The sequence below is a fragment of the Syngnathus floridae genome, chromosome 1 (assembly GCF_059516105.1).
Source record: "Syngnathus floridae isolate MCC-2025c chromosome 1, RoL_Sflo_1.0, whole genome shotgun sequence".
NCBI classification, from domain to species: domain Eukaryota; kingdom Metazoa; phylum Chordata; class Actinopteri; order Syngnathiformes; family Syngnathidae; genus Syngnathus; species Syngnathus floridae.
Window position 1 is genome coordinate 13,492,637 of NC_142413.1, and position 18,047 is coordinate 13,510,683.

At 40.5% G+C, this 18,047-nt stretch overlaps 2 protein-coding genes across 2 annotated transcripts; one reads left to right on the plus strand and one right to left on the minus strand.

Annotated features, from left to right (window-relative positions):
* Positions 1 to 207: 207 nt before the first annotated feature.
* Positions 208 to 6,646, minus strand: phf6 (PHD finger protein 6). The gene is made up of 11 exons (XM_088372122.1): positions 6,489 to 6,646; positions 4,736 to 4,889; positions 3,439 to 3,540; positions 2,641 to 2,774; positions 2,510 to 2,556; positions 2,249 to 2,403; positions 2,019 to 2,162; positions 1,826 to 1,930; positions 1,604 to 1,737; positions 1,326 to 1,462; positions 208 to 1,184 (listed from the first exon to the last, which is right to left on the minus strand). The coding sequence occupies exons 2-10, from the start codon at positions 4,865 to 4,867 to the stop codon at positions 1,333 to 1,335; spliced, it is 1,083 nt and encodes a 360-aa protein (XP_088228248.1). The 5' UTR covers positions 4,868 to 4,889; positions 6,489 to 6,646; the 3' UTR covers positions 208 to 1,184; positions 1,326 to 1,332.
* A 2,773-nt stretch (positions 6,647 to 9,419) lies between these two features.
* On the plus strand, positions 9,420 to 15,255 carry cab39l1 (calcium binding protein 39, like 1). Its single transcript, XM_088372129.1, has 9 exons — positions 9,420 to 9,781; positions 10,124 to 10,263; positions 10,343 to 10,507; positions 10,612 to 10,730; positions 11,315 to 11,483; positions 11,574 to 11,633; positions 11,708 to 11,773; positions 11,856 to 11,999; positions 12,648 to 15,255. The coding sequence occupies exons 2-9, from the start codon at positions 10,147 to 10,149 to the stop codon at positions 12,837 to 12,839; spliced, it is 1,032 nt and encodes a 343-aa protein (XP_088228255.1). The 5' UTR covers positions 9,420 to 9,781; positions 10,124 to 10,146; the 3' UTR covers positions 12,840 to 15,255.
* Positions 15,256 to 18,047: the final 2,792 nt, after the last annotated feature.

Sequence of the window (18,047 nt, forward strand, 5' to 3'; positions counted from 1 at the left end):
GGTTTTATTTCATACATAATTTCTTATCCTTAAACCAACGGTCCTTTTGGTTAAAAAAAAAAATTGGCTATGTATTGCAGGAAGGTTTTGGGAACATGCCCTTGCTGTATTGGATGGGGTTCACAACTTCACTCACCTACCACTTATTCTAGATCGAATTGAACTGACAGCACATTTAAGTATTGAACTGAATAATGGAAACAAATATGCAAAGAGAAATCTGTGCATTAACATGAATTAAATGCACAAATTAATTTATTGAAAATACTAAAAAGGCAGAATGAATGTTCCAGGTGAGCATGATAAGCTTCAGTCAGGTTCAAGAATGTAAAACTAAATTCACAAAAATACACAGTGACTTCATGATACTTGGGCTGGTGTCACATTCCTCTCATGGACGCGGAACACCAAGTTACCGGCTATGCGAGAGATTCTTAATTTTTTTTTTTTTTTTTAAACACTCAAATAAGACCACATTATTCAGTAAACATGTAAAATACAAAAAGAATTCTATTTGCAAAAACATGATTGCATACATTTGTAGAGATACGTTGTAACATCACACCAAATAAAGTCAAGCCAACTTTCCTGAAAATCTGTACTGAGCTCTTTAGCGGCTAAAGAGAAAAACAAGAATCCACCATTGAATGCAAGTGCATGCCAGTAAAACTTGTGACCTTCCAAAATCCACACATTCAAAATTACTCATGATGATTACACAGTAGCAAATGTATTACATAGCAAGAAATAAAGGCTAACAAAACGATTTTGAAAGATATGATTGACACAACAAAATGATAAAACTGCACAACTGCTGACAGATATTGCAGTGAAGGAAAAATATTGTTTCATCGTGTGAAGTAGTCTACGAGGTGACGAGTATAACTTCAGTCCATCCAGCTTTTGAGCGTGACAGTAGCACAAATAGTTGAAGATACGTCCATAACTTTCCTTTGAAAGTTAATATTTGGCTTTTCATCGCAATTCTGCAGGAGTCCATGCTCTGTAGGGATCCCCAATGCGTGAAAAGCTCATCCAGTCTCAATGCAGTGCATCCATTTATTTGGGAAGGCGACGTGTCGAAGACAGCTCATGGGGAAACTAAAGACCGCAACGTTGAGTAGGCTGAGATTTTGTAGAAAGACGCATAGCTCCCCCACACATTTTGCTGTCAGGCACCAAACCTGTTTGAAAAAATAAATAAATCAAGCAGGTAAATAAAAACACATTTTCAATCTGAATTTATTTCAGTTGAATTGTTGAGGCTAGAAAACAAGCCACCATCTGAATTTGACAAATATTGTTTATAGACTTGGAACACTTACATTGTGGCTAGTTGCCATTTACTTGCATCGACAGTGTTCCTCCGTGGTCGATTGCCGCTCTTTCTCTACTGCGATTCTCTCGTTCTTCATCTTCCTCATCTCGCTCCTCATTGCCACTGTGGTTCTTACAATACAGTCTGAAATCAAGAGGACTTGTTAACTAACGCTGAGCAATAAGAATTCATCCCCCACAAAGCTGTGTCTCAAGACAGTGGAAAGGATTGACTATGCAAGCATTTTACTAGACGTAAAGTAAGGCTGGGAAGAGGAGTGCTCACTTGTATATTCCACGTGCCATGTTCTCAATGTACTTTGCTTTGTCTTGCAAACCGCAGTGGTAGTGGTAAGTCTTCACACAAGCTTTGATCTCACACCCAATAGTTGCACCCAACTGGCTGCAAAGTGTGCATTTCTTCAAATACAAGACAACCACAAACTCTGATTAGTTTAGAATAGGCACACTTTTCATCAAAAATTGGATAAAGACAAAATCTTTTAACCATTCTTTTGCCTCTCTTAATCTCTTGGATTACGGTTTTCACATCAAAGTTCCCGAACTCGGCCCGTGATGTGGTGGTCAGCTGAACTGTCCCGGATGAAAAAAGCTGAAAAGTAGGAACAGTAGATGCCATAACACAGCACATTCACAACGCTTAAGTTTGTTGCAGCAACAGGTTTCCCCCTTAATATTACCATGCATTTGTAGTGAGCAGCCACTTTTTTGGAATTATCGGTGTGAAGCACGCCCCTTGTTCCATTTTCTTCATCACCAGCGTGGCAAAAACCGCAGCGCTGGCCGCTATCAGCCGGACTGGCCCGAAGAGGCGACCTCTCCCGCTACAACACACCAATGAGAGGCCAACTAAAATGAACCCAGCACGCAGGTGAATGTCTTGCACACTGTGAATGGCAAGTCGCCTTACATGTGAGGAAGTCTCCTCATCTGCAGCCTGAGAGGAGGTGGAGCGCGTGTCTTCTGCCTGGCCACGAACTTTGGTTTTTCCCTTCTCAAATCTTCCTCTGCCCCTATTTTGCGGTGGCGAGGAGTCAGAGTCATTGGCCACACTTTCCTCTTCATCTAAAAAACAAAACATCAACCTTTTCAAACACAGCATCAAACTTTTTACTTATGAATGTCGTACAAGAATGGGGGGGGGCACGGATTAGATTTTAAGTGGACTTACCTTCAATGCCATCTCGAGAAGCATCTCGATGTTTGCGGCAGTAAACGCTAGAATTAAGAGCAAGTCGTGGTTCAACAATGAATTAAAAACATGTATTTTTCAGAAGGGCTGAGGGGAAGAAAGTAACTTACAGGTAAGTTCCTTGTGATGCATTCTCTTTAACCTGGGCTTTGTCCTTTACAGCGCAGTAATAGTGATAAGTCCTTCGGCACGTATTCACATCACACCCAATGGTAGCACCCGGCCGGTGACATGACGAGCACATCTGTAGTGGTACGTGGAGCACTTTCGTTATTTTCAAAACAAAACCAGATGTTTTTGCTTTTCACAAATGAGATATTATTGTCATTCTCATGGGCTTAATAACATACAGTCATGATAATGAATGAATTGCGGAAGTAGGAATGGCTGGACAGCACCCTCGGTGAGCATGACTAGATTGCTGCAGAATTTCAATTTTAATTTATGAATATATTGAAATAAACTTGGGGGCTTACTACAAAAAAAGAGCAGATCTGACATTTTGCGTCGTGTATTGGCAAAGTGTGGTTAAAACATCAAGCATAATTCTGAGAACCACCAGGCCACATGGAGAAGGTGAGAACAGCAGCAATTTAAAATAATATTCGCATTATGATTTTGTAATGGAGCATATACATTCCAGCGGAGATAGTTTCTAATTGGGAAATATTTCACCTTGTCTATGATGAACTATAACGTTCATTTATTTAAACACATTATTGAAATAAATGAATTTTCCCTCAATGTTATTTTTCTTTGGGCCAATCACCTGTAAAGCTGCATTTGGACCAGGGAATTTTAATAGGCTTAATTTATTTTCTGCTTATGACTTTTCCACTTTATTTGGCTTGTCGACTGTACTGATTTTATCACTGTCTTTGTTTATGCGGTGTTTAAAAAAAACTCACCAATTTGTTCCCCCTTTTGATTTCCTTCTTTACATCTTCAACAGAAAACCCTCCGATGTTTTCATTAGCAGAGTGCGATGAGACCAGGGCAGAGGAGAAAAGCTATACCATAAACAAAACAAGAAAAAATAAACATTTGAGCAGTCTTTATCCATTGACAAAAGTAAAACATTTATCATTTCATAGCTTGTCAGTGACATTATTAAAACAATTATTTTAAAAAAGTTGTTAAGACAACGTTCGGACATTTCCCTCAATTACTTGTGTTTTGTGATCAAGGAATCTGGAGATGCAAAAGTAGGATTCCATCTGATCAAGGAAGACCGATAAATGCTGAAACCACATTCTACACGACAAGTGAGAATAATATTAAATAATACAAATAAATATATAATAAAACTGATAAATTGGTTTTGATCCAGTGTTTTGTGGGTGTTGTTTTGTTTGAGTTTAATTTGCATCCAGAATACTTGCTTGTTGCCACTTTGTTTGTTGAAAGTGCAACAGGATGCCCTGAAGAGGGCAAGGTACACACGGGAATGGCACACCACAGGGTGACTAAAGTAATAACAATGTGACACAACAAATTGGTAATTGAATTCTTGCTAACACTTATCGATTTCCTCTCTTTATTGTTCCAGCCTATCCTTTTCTTAAATTGTTATTACAATTATCATTGCGCATTGTCCATTTCTTTTTTTGTTTTGTTTTAAATTCCATCAGAAATAGCAGCATCAGTAAAAATATTGTATTTATTTACATTACGAGTCGTCTTGAAACGTGTATGTATATCTGCCACTACAGACAGACCTCTTTCCATCCAACGTCATCAAAAGCTGTGCATCCACATTGTGTGGATGGGAAGATTTTTTTTTTTGTTGTTGTGGTTTTTGAATTGTTTCAAACAATAACAATATGCCTAGTTCTTGCGTGTACGGGTGTGCGAATCAGAGTGGAAAAGGGTCAACATTTTTCTCAACTCCAAGTGAAAACAGGCCATGTGTTTGCTACTAGAGATAACTCGTAAGTTAGTAACTGGTAGGTAACTCATTCAGCTATGGTCCGTGCACAATAACTCCATGTAACTTTGAATCCGTTACCATTATTGTTTCTGATGTTTATTGTTTACCTTAGCCGTTTTACCCTTGGCATCCTAGAACAACTCGGCAACTTCAAATACAAAAAAGAAAAAAAAGATTCCCTCTGGGAGGAATTATGTAATAATGTTGCCAAGAGAGGGTTAACTTGTTTTCTTGAGTCACATGCTTCAAGTAAAAGACCACAGTGATCTGCTCACCATGCACTTGTGGTGGGCTGCCACCTTCTGGCTGTCAGACACAAGCAGCTGCCCGCAGTCCTTTTCCCTGCTGGTTCGACAAAAGGCGCATTTAGGCAGGCGAGCTGCAGCACCTTTCCTCTGCCCAGACATGATCTGGAGTGCTGATGACTTCCTAATGAAAATCAAAGAGTGAAAGTGAAAAAGACCAGCTGGATTAGACAAGTTGAACCAAACCTTATCCACATCCGTAGAACTGCTTCAACCACAATATAAGTGATGAACTGAAGTCAGAAGAAAAGAGCCAAAGGCACAACGGAAAACCAAACTTTACATTTTCGAAAAAGCTACAATAGACCACAAAATCAGAGCAATGCATCCAACAGAAATGGATTGTAGAATTGTGAGGGGTCCACTCAGTTGCTGAATCACCTCTTCTTGCGAAACAGATGTAGTGACACAAATGAAGTCTGAATTAAAGTCTTCTGAAATGACCAATCGTGACATATTGTTTTCTGTATAATGCTGGTGATAGTTTATTATATCAGCGCAGCAGAGGCCTGTAGATGCAACACCAGCGGTCACTGTAAGTATAATTAAATTAGATTAGGCAAAATTAGGACCAATCAAATTCTAATATTTTAATCATTCTAATACACATTGTACACGATGACTGCATGCACATACTTGATGCAATACAATGTCCTGACACTAGTTGTCCAGTATCTGTATTACTGTATGTGTCAAATCCGACTCATTTTTGCATCCATCCTGCCAGTAAAAAACATAATTATATTAAAAATGAGTCATTTTAGAACACAGTGTCTGCTATGATATGCATTAGAATCTTCTAATATTGTGTAATAATTTATTATGCTGTTTTATTAAATAACATTTCAAGATTGACATATACATTAATTGGACATTTATGTGAAAATTAAAACGCGTTCTGTCAACCAGGGTCAGTTCAACCTCTAATTGTGTGCATTCTTTTCAGGGCTGGTGCGTTGAAAATTCTGCGAAGTGGTGTGGACGGATGAAAAATACACGGGAACATTTCAAGATGAGACTCAACAGCTAACGTCAACATCAAAGTGGAAATTTTTTTTTGCTACTTAAAACAAACAATGTACTGCGACGCCTAGAACGAGCCATTACTGCCATGATAGCAGAGCCACCATCGCCTCACTGCGGCGGCTACAGCGGCGTGCAAACACACAATAAGCTCATGTAAACCAAACTTAAAATGCGTCTTACTACAAAGTCAAGTGTTCGCCAAACGATCCTCACAAATGAACATTTCGGCATATTGCACGACGAACAATGTGAGGAATATGTGACTGCTGCAAATGCAACGAGGAAACTCCCCCAGGTTTCTTCCCACAAAGTTTTGAATTAAAGGGGGTGTGTATCTCTTTCTCGGACAAACTAGCTATAAACTGGTGATTTTGGGGGGAACTGGGTACACTTCCACGCCTCGAAATGTTTCACAAGGCCCCGGTTTAAAAAACAAAAAGGCCAATGTCTGATAAGAGCACTTTTTGATTCGGTGGTTGTGGGAAGCGGAAAAGCAGCGAATATTTCCCTTTAAATGAGGGATATAGCCGTGACAGGCGCGGGTCTTTGCAAACCGCTTCGAAAGCAAAGAGCGCCATACGTGATGTATCCCTGAGAAGAGAGCAGCTTGGCTTGAGCGCCAGCACAACGGCCTCGAACCACAGCAGGCCACGGAACACGCTGGCTGTCTCGCAAGCTACCGATACAAAAGTCTTACCTGCTAACTATTATCTTACGGCGCCAAGAGGTTAAGAACAGGGAAAGTGTGGCGAGTGGCGACTGAATTTCACCCCGTCCTTCACAAGCGATCGTGTGCTTTCCCTCACTCAAGTACAGTTAAGCTAGTTACCAAGGCCTTCCACTCGCTACTTCCGGGTATGGTTTTCAAAACAAAAGCATCGGTGGCGAGTTGCTATGTGACAATTGGAAATGTGAAAATAAGATTTCGTACACACGGATGCAAGATACTTAACTATCTTACAGTACATAGTGTGTATGAGAAATCGGAGTCGCTGCTGGGAAGCACACGTCTATGTTCGTCATGATGAAATCATAATCTTCTACCACGAAAAAAATGATTTCAGGTGCGATACCGGTTTGTTTAGCGTGGTGATAGCTGAGATGGATAATCTGTTCATGTGGCAGCAGGAAGGCTGTGGTCTGAATAAATCGTAGCCTACTTCCTAAAGAGAGAAGATTGAACAGGTGTCCGCTGTGTAGAACTGTACCAAAATCCTTGGAAGTATGAGTAAGAACATCTTCTGCTGGGGCTTTTTAATGAAGGAGCTGACTTGAGGTAGTGGGTGACGATGGTGCCCGGGAAGCTGAAAGAGTCCATGATGGAGAAGGATGAGTGTATGGGGTTGAGTGGCCTATGGAGTTGGGAACTTCCTCAAGTCCATGATCACCTCTTCTGTTTTCTGGCCAGGTTGATGTTGTACCAGGACATGAGCTATCAGTTTTACTGGCTGATGCCTGGAGGTGCAGCAGTTGGCATTAAGAGAGAAGAGCCAGGGACAAAGTACACAGCCCTTGAGGCATTAGTACTAGTGGTCCTTGTGTCTGAGACAATCTTCCACAGATGTTGCTTCAGGAAGTCTGTGATCTATCTGTAGATGGAGTCAGTCATGTTGAGCTGTGAGAAATTTTCTTGGCAAAGAGCTGGGAGGATGGAGTTGAAGGCAACTGAAGTCCACAAAATTAATCCTGGCATAGTTTCACATGGAGTCTTGATGTTGCAAGCAAGGAGTGGAGGCCCAAGTTGAGTGCATCATCTCAGGACTCTGTAGGAAAAGTGCAGCTGGCTCAGGGTACAAGTTCCCTTTTAATGCGAAATTGTTTTGTCAGTTCTGTCACAGGGCTCATCTCAAGTCTCTTAAAGTGTACCTGAGGAGCTCAGAAGGAAACAGTATACGTTTATCGAGACAAAAACGTATCCAGAAGTATTTTTGTTGCACTGTTTTTTTTAAAGTAAGCTTACCTCATACCTACTTGTCGAGACGTCCTAGGCACAGCCATGTTGCCCAAAAGAAGGGGCGTCGAAGGAAAAGCGTGATGTGGTGTCGTTGACTGCCGTCTTGGCTCAGCTGCCTCCTCAACATAGTGCGCCATTTTCTTGGGCAAATTGTGGTGAATCTGAATAAAACTTTTCAGATGCTGTGTCCAAATTCACGGGCTCTGTCCTCCAAAGGTCGTTTTTTCGGCTGCATGACGACACTTACGACTTGATCGCAATAGGTGTCTAAATACACATTAAGCCTGTCCAAATTGGCCAAAGTTTATACGGTCCACGGAGGCTACATGAAGAGTAGCTTTTGAATGCGTTGAAAAACCCAGACTGTTAATTGTCTTTCTAGAATTTAGAAACCACACGCGGGGCGAGTCATGCTGGAACTGACGTCATGCGGCTGAAAATGTGGCCTTCGGGGACGCAGCCTTTGAATTTGGGCACACTATATGTGTGTTCTTTTTCAAAATAATTTTAAACTTTCAACCTCATTATTTTTGATTGCATTTGTAAATTTGAATTATAAGACATGAAAAGGTCTCTGCAACTTATTGAACCTGTAGAAATTGCTACTTCTTGTGAGTGTGGATGAAGCCAAATTCATCCTATTATGACGTGATATTAAACTTTTTTTAACGTGTTTACACAAATAAATTAAAGGACTGGATAGCTTCAGATTACATGTTAACTGTCCCCATTTAAATTCAATTGCAGTTTTTTTTTTAAACAGAAGCAACCTGCATGAGGGAGTTGTAGTAACCTCACCACTGTCTAACTGTCCTCCCTCAATGTCCAGGCGGTGTACCGGGACCTCCCTTGCTGAACTGGTGGCGGCACCCATGATAACTAATTGTCCCGAGGTGTACCTCAAGTCAGATAATTATTTACAACTGTTTGATAAATTCTCACTTTTGAATTAAACAGGGTAGTATTTCATAATGGCTGGTGCTGGCTGTTGTCATTTTCAAACTTGTACATAATGCAGCAATTAAAAGGCCATAGAAAACAGGATATAAGGGGTGTGTGTGTGTGTAAAAAATCGACCTAATCAAAAAAAACAATGGGGGGAAGTTTTGAAGTATCAAGATATTATCCCATGCTTTCAAGGCACCCATTTTTAGTTGGTATGCAAACATGCCTCGCTGAACTGCTGAATGTTGCCTGGTAGCGCCATAGCGGTCATTCTTGGCTACTGCATGCTGCAGCGGGACGTCGTATAACTGCCCTCGTGTGGACAAAGCGGGTACAACAAAAAGAATACCATTCAACAGAAGATTTATGTAACGTAACTAAAATTCTTTAAGTCTGTTTAATTACAATTATTTATGTTATTACTGTATGAAATGAAATGGAATTAAGGGATTTTTTTTAAAAAAATGGATAGTTTCCGAACAGGACCTCGTTTTCTGTCGACTATTTCGTGCACTTGGTGAAGTAAAAATATTCCGACACAAACACAGAATGTTCTTGCTGGATACATCGGAATGAATTGCTCCTCCCAAGCAAAACATAGAAACCCATAAACGACCTTTCGTTAAGAGCGGGCGGTCACAGGAAAAAAAAAAGGGGGCCTTTCACTCAACACGATTGGCTAAAATAGATGTCAGTCATCGCATGGGGTAAAACATGCCCACCCGGTGTCCCAGGCAAGGGGAGAGGGGGGAGAGGACGAGAGAGGGAGGCTTCAACTGCACACTAGACAACAGGGAAATGAAGTTGTCAGTCTCCTTTAAACGAGGCAGCTAGCTAGTTAGATGACAGTCGTTTGCGAGTAGCGAGGTTTACATTACTTAGTACCGCTACGATGGTCGTTCGTCAGCGAATATTGTAGCCACATTTTGTTACGAGTCGGGCGTGTAAACTACTGATCTGAGATAAGGTTACATTTAAACGCAACCTAACCAAGTGGAAAAAAAGGAAAGTAGAGACAACTTGCTAGCCTACAGCTAAGCTTTCGCCATCAAGCTTCCTACAAATTTCAAACTTATCCTCGCATTTAGTCGGTGAGTTTTGACACTTGAGAATCTTCTTTCCGTGTTTAGTGTGTTGTTCGTCGTGTACCATGTCCGCGATTGCTCTTTTCTTGCCACTGGGTCGCAAGCTAGCTAAACTTCGCCAATGAACATTGCTGAAGCTCTGACATTTGAATCGGTGAAAAGTTACCATAGGAAGTTGATGTCGTTTGCTCGGTGTGTTGATTTTGCCTTGTATAGTTTGTTTCGCTGAGTATCGATTTGCCACTAGAATAAGAGAACCCAACTATAGCCGTGGCCTTGTTTCCTCAGGTGTGCGTTTTGCAGCCATTTCCTGATGCTCATCACAGTCGTGTATTACTTTTGTAACAGGGCCTGGATCCTCCCATTGAGTCATGCCGTTCCCTTTCGGAAAGTCTCAGAAGAGTCCGGCAGAAATAGTGAGGAGTTTGAAAGAGAATGTGGCATATATGGAAAAGCTGGACGCTGGGGAAAGTAAAAAGTGTGAAAAGGTGACTATTGAAAAGAAACATAAAGAATTGTTTTCAACTTGGAAGTGAATGTTTCTTACTTTAACTGTGCACTTCTTAGGTAGCAGAGGAAGCTTCAAAAAATCTAGCTTCCCTGAAGGAGGTACTTTGTGGGACAGGTGACAAGGAACCTCAGACCGAGGCAGTGGCTCAGCTTGCACAGGAACTGTACAACACTAACCTTCTCATTTCGCTCATTGCAAATTTGCAAAGGATTGACTTTGAGGTAGCACCCTATTGCTCGACTGTAGCCACAAAAAGTGTTGTTCTGTAAAGTGTTTTAGGTATTACAACCAGGCCATTTACCCACCGAGTTTTTTTTTAACACAGGGGAAGAAGGATGTGGTTCATCTGTTCAGTAATATCGTGAGACGGCAGATTGGCACACGCACTCCGACGGTAGAATACATCTCTACACACCAACAGATCCTCTTCATGCTGTTAAAAGGGTAAGTCCTGCTTGTTTGATTCACATCAGAAACCAGAGTATGTTCATATTCACACCCCAAGAATGTTTCTGACACGATGACTTTCTCTTGACGTGCCTTGCAAATTTCACAGCTACCCGAAATATGTTTCAACAACTCCCAGAGAGCGAGCTTGAACTTGTTGCATTTACTTGCGCGTTTGACATGTAAATGAAAATAATTATTGTTGAAAGCTAGTTATGTCTTCTTAGAAGGGACCTTCTTGTTTGTAAAAACAGTTGTGTATTGTGGATGTACAGTTTAGCTTGAGTTAGTCAGCAATTCAAAGATTTTTGCCGTGCACTCTTGGCATGCCCGTGAACAGAGAAAAGCTGCATGTTGTCATGCAATAGTAAAATGAAATCGACAGCTGTCCATCCAGTCATTCATCTTCCGTCGGTTTGATTCCCTGATGTTTTATCGGCATTGAGAGTGAAATTGTACAACTCCAGGGATAGTCAATCTTAGAGGTTACACTGCAGAAAAAACGAAGCGAGTGCATGTATGGAATTGTGCTGCCGTAACAGAGAAACCCAACTTGACTTGGATGGTGTTCACCTGTACAGATATGAGAATGCTGAAGTGGCTCTGAACTGCGGGATGATGCTGAGAGAGTGTCTCCGCCATGAGCCGTTAGCTAGGACGGTACTTTTCTCTGAAGAGTTCTACTGTTTCTTCCGATATGTGGAGCTCTCCACCTTTGACATAGCATCAGATGCCTTTGCATCATTCAAGGTATGACAAATTCTTCTTTGTTTAATTTTTCATCCTGTCTGTTCAGCATTGTGTTGGACGTGTTCCAACAACTTGATTTTGCTCTGGCAGGATCTCCTCACAAGGCATAAGATTATGTGTGCTGATTTCTTGGAGACCAATTATGACCGGGTAAATGCTCACATTTCGTGACTACAAACCATGCTGTGACTCGATCTAATATTCCCTTTAAAAATGTCTGTAAGGTATTTACAGAATATGACAAGCTCCTGCTTTCGGACAATTACGTCACCAAACGACAGTCTTTAAAGGTACCGCTCTCGCAGCCTTACTGTGAATTCAAGTAATGTCACTATTTGCCATCCACAATTAAGGTTGCAAATGCATTTTCAGCTTCTGGGGGAACTTTTGCTGGATCGACACAACTTCACAGTGATGACAAAGTACATCAGCCGAGCAGAGAACTTGAAACTGATGATGAACATGCTAAGAGATAACAGTCGTAACATCCAGTTTGAAGCCTTCCACGTTTTCAAGGTAAGTGAGTGGTTGTTTATAGTTGTTCGGTGCAATCTTTGAACATGTATGAGAAATTCTGTGGTTGGTATTTCTCTGTGACCATATTCTGATGAGAAGTGATGTTTACTAGTTTTATGCTGAGAAAAAAAAATGCTAGTGATATGTGATCCGCTATATTGTAGGTGTGGGCAATATGTATCCTTTGTGAAAGTGTGTTGCTTGACAATATTTAATTTTGCAATATGGAGTTTGTTGTAAGTCGCCACAGCACCAGCCTTAAAACAAAAAAATCCTAATCCTTTTTGTTACAAATCCAACATAATAGAGTTTAAAAGAAAATCATCCATTGACAAGCCTTTCACGAGTGCTAAACACGTTAAAAGTGTTGAAACAAATATGTCGTCTCTACAAATCACACTCACAGAGGCAATGTAGTCAAGGTCTGTCGGGAGTATGGAACGGATGAAGGTGAGATACATACAGCAGTAAAACAAAGTGTTCTATTTTGGGGAAAATATTATCTAACTTTCGTTATCGTGAAAATCTTAAAAAATATATGCCCATATCGCCCATCCCTAGAATAGTATAGTCGCAAACACCCCTAGACTTCTGAACTAATTGATTACCTGCTCCACTATGTGAAACATTTCCCATTGGATCTCTCAGGTATTTGTTGCAAACCCCAACAAGACTCAGCCAGTCCTGGACATCCTGCTGAAGAACCAGACCAAGCTGGTCGAGTTCCTGAGCCACTTCCAGACAGACCGGTCAGAGGATGAGCAGTTTTGCGACGAGAAAAACTATCTGGTCAAGCAGATCCGGGACCTAAAGAAGCCCGCAGCCCCCGAGGAAGCTTAAGGCCACGGAATGGAGAGCTCCAAGAGTGGTAGATGCAGTAGTGGCGGCCAGCGTCGAAAGACATGCTTCTATAGGCTTTAGTGTTCAGTACAAAATATAGGAACAAAGTAAAGAACACTTTGTCTGATTTTTAGTTGTGATGGGATTTCCAGACAGCAACCTGAGGGGACTAAGAACCCTCCTTACACAAACCATAGCGCTTGATATGTATTGAAATGTCCATTCGTCAATTGTCGGACTTGTTTTCTTTTTCACGTTTTTTTGCCAGCACAGACCTTAGAATGACAGCATCATTCTTTTGGAAGCTCGAGTGCCGGCTGCATCGACTGAAAAACCGAGAGGGTCGTTCATTTTCCAATAGGACCTCATCCAAGCCCTTTCATGACAAATCTGATTCGTTGCCTTATTGTTCATTTTCTCTTTCATTGGAGTATTTAAACAATGTCGTAGCACAGCTTTCCTACGTGGATCATTTTAATAGCCAAGTTGTCATTCCTGGTGCCTACTAGGTCACGTTTAGGCCTTTGTCCGCATTTTGCACTCACAGAGGTCAGCGACAAGATTAGCAATGCATTTATAAGCACAGCGAGAGCAAATCAAAACGGCAGAGGAATGAATTGATTGTGAGGTGGTTTTAGCCGCCACTCGCAGTCCGAAATACAATTGAAGCATCGGATAGTGCTGCGGGGTAGCAGCCGTTCCCGCGCCATCAACACAATGTACCAATTGATCTCACTGGGAGGGACCCTGTTCCAGCCTCGCATTGTCATGTACACAGTATTAGGGCCGCACGAAACAGAAAAAATACCATTGCTCTTAGAATAAAGCCATTGAATTTCGAGAATAGTCGGAAATATTTTCTGATCAATCAGAAATGTTCTCACAATTACAGTTCTCATTACTATCTTAAGTTTGAGAACATTTTTACATCAATTTGTTGAAATTACAGATTGAATCCTGAAATTATTTCAGTAGTCCAATTTTATTCCTGTAACATTCCATTTTAAATTTCGCTACATTTTCCCTTGAAATTTACCAATGTCTTTTTTTTTCTCACCGTGTGGCCCTAATACTTTTATAATCTGTTTTAAATAATGATTCAAATGATGAAAATTGCTTCAGACATGACTAATGGCAGGCAACTGTGTAAAGTTAAGATGGCCTTAATCCGACGCGTCTGCAAGGATGCCCCATAAGTACGTATTTATACAGACGCGCATAATAGTCATACCAAAGTCTGTTTTCTTATCAGTCAACATTATGATTTCATTTCCAAAATGGCTTGCCTTGCTTTAAAAAATTTTACTTGATTGAGAAAATCTGAGATTTTAGTGAATTTAATATAAAATCATGGAAATATTTAACTTTGGGCAAATTCTACGGCACACGATGTTCACAGGGTCAAAATGTCTGCGGTATTCTTTTTTTTTTTTTTAATGTATGATTGTAATATTGCTTTTGTTTCACTGTGATGCACTTTTGAAGCATCACATATGTTACGATAATGAGTGGTGAATATATTCATTTCCTCACAGTCATCATTTCAATTGGTGTATCTGCTTTACTTTTGCCATTGGGACGAAAATCTTAAATTTCGGGATGAGCTTTTTTTGTGCGCACAGTCCTACCTATAGAAAATACCTCGAAAAATTACCCCCCCCCCCCCTTTTATTCCTTGAAATTTCAATTTTGGTGGTTTGTATGCATGCATTATGGGATCTCTCTACATGATCAAACTTGAACAGGGTTTTTCTTTGTGGAAAACATTCTCAAAGTATTTTATTGGGTGTGATGCCACATAGATGTTACTTCATAATGAATTACAGTGTGGGACCTTAGCATGAATGATGCCTCATGTTAAATGGATTGTAGCAGTCATGTTCATTTCAATAATCCTACAATTTTAAACCAAAGCCTTTATAATATACATACTTGTCATACTAATTTGTCTTTAATGTACATCAATCATAACTATTTGCCCAAATTCACCAGAATATGATATTTTCTGCTTCAATGTACAATTTCAAAGACACAATATACTATACAGTACTTACCTGTACTATCCACACTTAGTATCTCCCTGTGTTTTACAGCTATTTACCTAGAGGGAGCGCCTCGTATTATTTGGCACCTAGTTTATATTGTGCTAAAAAATTATTTCATGTTTATTTAATCCTACCTCTAATTGCAACTATAGACAGTACATCACTGGCAAGCGAATGATAAAAAGTCTTTAATTTTTAGACTATAGGCAATAGTAATAATGTATACATAGTCTTCTAATTGACTGTATATTTCCTTAATCTAGTTGCATTTGATGCATGATCATGAGCTGACTTTGGGTGGAGTTCTCTGTACATACATTTATAAAGAAAAGTGTGAAAGCATTGATGAAATAAACTTTCTGGCAATTTAACAGCATGTGATCACTGGATTGTTTCAAAATTTCTGGGTTACATTTGCAAATGAGAAACATTGTTGCCGTGGATTCAATTTTAACTTGATGCAGGCCTAATGATATATATAATAATGCCCAAATCAACACTTTTTGGAAAACTAATGTAGGTTCAAGTGTTATGGGATGTTTTTTATTATTTTTTTTTTTAAACAGAATTTCGTTCTGTGCTGCCATTTGCATCAACTGTCCGGCTTGTTTAGCCAGGATATATACTTGAGTTGGAAGTAACACCCTTCTCTTCAGTTAGTGTCAGCCCTGTTCTATTTTGCCAGGAGGGAACCAACACAAAAGTTGTTTTATAAGTACATAATTTACCATAAGTGAAATCGTTGCGGTGACTACTTAAAGCTTCATTTTGAGTAATTGATTCTACAACTAAAAGAGTCCCTGCTAATTGAACCATATGCTCACATCCGGTCTAACTGCAGGTAAATTCAACGCATGGCTTGAATAATCGTGACTAATACCATAATCATTGAATAATACAAATATGAAGTCTAGCGGTCCAACAAGCTACGTCGTTTCCACGCTGCACAAGCAGGGAACATACAAGATGGGAATGTAGGTCAAAGTTCGATCCGGAAAGAAGGCAAGTTAGGCAACGCTGGTTCCCACAATAATGAGAGGGGCGAAGGGGGAAGGAAGGGGGGTTGCAGCGAGCTGCTAACGGCTCATAGAGGTACAAGAAGTAGTAGTAATGAAGACTTTTTTTTTTTTTTTTAGGGGGGGGGGGTATTTGTGTGCAAATGAGGCGGGCTCCTGCAGATGAAGCAGAAGGGTATGTGGGGGCAGGGTTTATAAGGGTTAGAGGTCACAAGCCTCTCCTGGGCTGCTGCTTTACCCGGCACACAAATCAATGCAGCCACACTGGCGGAATAAAACAAATTCGCCTTGCTGTTGGATACTTGTTTAGAAATGCTCTTTATTACCATAGTTTGTTTTGAAGTAGTCTTTCGGTGGGGATTTACACCCTCGAAGATTGCGTCCCCGACGCGTCCACCCCACCCCCACAAACAGGAAAAACTACTATAAGATGCTCTCACGATTTCATGCATGACAAAACGTTTTGTTAGTGCCAAAAAGGGCCGTGCAGGATGCAACATCTGTGGCCAAGGATGACCAGGCTTGCCTTCCTTCTTTTCCACCCTCGGTGCAACTAACTCAAGGTAGGCTTGCTCTTTCTTTCTCACGCGTGTCCCATTCATTGAAGCCATGTTGTCTTTCACCGGACAATCGACAGCCACCTCGTCATCAAAGGCATGCGATTGCATTCATCTTTAACAGAATTTAAAAAAAAAAAAAGTATATTACAAAACTTTATTGGTGTGACGCATGTGTTGAAGCCTTATATTAAGTTCGGAATGCTTGTGGACAAAACAAATGCTTTATCTTGTTAGAGATGACGTCTTGGCTGGTTCTATCATTGAATAAACTCGGATGGGAGCGTCACTTGGACTTATTTTATTAATTGAGCGTCGCTGCGCTGATCACGAGGTGCAGTTGGCGCCACTTTGTAAAAAGAGGACACATGATCTCTTTCCCGTCTCTGTTGTCGCTGTCCTTTTGGACAAGTCATTCACAATTATTGAGTTAATTAAGTTTATAATAATACAAAATTAACATTCACATTAAACAGTGACACACTGCAAAATAGACAACCCCCCCCCCCCCCACCCCCATAATAATGTGGAGAAACGGGTTTTTGAAGATGTACTATGTATTAAAAATCAAAAGCTCAGTCAAAACCTACATAAGTATTAACCGCTTTTGCTACTATGTTAAATTTTGAAGACTCATCATCTTTCCACTGATCAATCTTTAGAGGTCGCTACAATTTGGATTCCACATGTGCTAAAGTCAGTTCCCAGACGGTGCAGGTCAGAGCACAAACCAAGCAAGAAGTTAAAGAAATTGTCTGTAGACCTCAGAGACTGGATTGGGTAAAAGCCCAAATATCGGGAGGGGCACAGAAAATTTCTGCTGCTTTGAATGTTCCAATGAGCACAGTGGCCTCCTTCATCCATAAACGGAAAATGATCTGAATCAGCAAAACTCTGCCTAGAGCTGGCCATCTGTCTAAACTGAGCAATCGGGGGAGAAGGGGTGATTAAAAAACCGATGGTCACTCAGTCACTCTGTGAAGAGAGAACATTCCAGAAAGACAACCATCCCTTCAGCACTCAACCAATCAGGCTTGTATGGTAGAGTGGCCAAATGGAAGCCACTCCTTAGTCAAAGGCACATAGCAGCTCGCCTGCCAAAAGGCACCTGAATAGCTCTCAGACCATGAGAAAGAAAAACTATCTGCTCTGATGAGACAAAGGTTGAACTCTTAGGCATCATGTTTGAAGGAAACCAGGCTCATCACCTGACCAATATCATTACCACAGTGGAGCAGAGTATTGGTAGCATCATGAAGTGGAAAGGAACTCTGAGTATCGGGCAAGGGCTGTGAATATTTATGTATATGTGATGTCTCTTGTTTTCTTTTTAAATCAAATTTGAAATAAAAATCCAGCTACTTTTTCCATGTTTTTAACGGATGTCGTGTGTGGAATATTGAGTATTGAAAACTTCCATTTTGGGATGAAGTTGTAACATATGTGGAAAAGAAAGAAATGCTGTGAATACTTTCCTTATACACAGTTTTAGATAACCAAATACTAATATTCTGCATTCAAGGTATTTATTCGGTAAATTAAATAAACTATATTTCATGTCCGAGCTTTGGAACTGCACTGATTTGTGGG

Excerpts from the sequence above, each read along its gene's own strand:
- phf6 (XM_088372122.1), bottom strand. The coding sequence starts at position 4,867 with ATGTCTGGGCAGAGGAAAGGTGCTGCAGCTCGCCTGCCTAAATGCGCC. Across the intron at positions 2,404-2,509 it reads TTCTCGAGATGGCATTGAAG|ATGAAGAGGAAAGTGTGGCC; the intron begins GTAAGTCCACTT and ends TTTGTTTTTTAG. Across the intron at positions 1,738-1,825 it reads TTAAGAGAGGCAAAAGAATG|AAATGCACACTTTGCAGCCA; the intron begins GTTAAAAGATTT and ends TTGTATTTGAAG.
- cab39l1 (XM_088372129.1), top strand. The coding sequence starts at position 10,147 with ATGCCGTTCCCTTTCGGAAAGTCTCAGAAGAGTCCGGCAGAAATAGTG. Across the intron at positions 10,508-10,611 it reads TGCAAAGGATTGACTTTGAG|GGGAAGAAGGATGTGGTTCA; the intron begins GTAGCACCCTAT and ends TTTTTAACACAG. Across the intron at positions 12,000-12,647 it reads AAGCCTTCCACGTTTTCAAG|GTATTTGTTGCAAACCCCAA; the intron begins GTAAGTGAGTGG and ends TGGATCTCTCAG.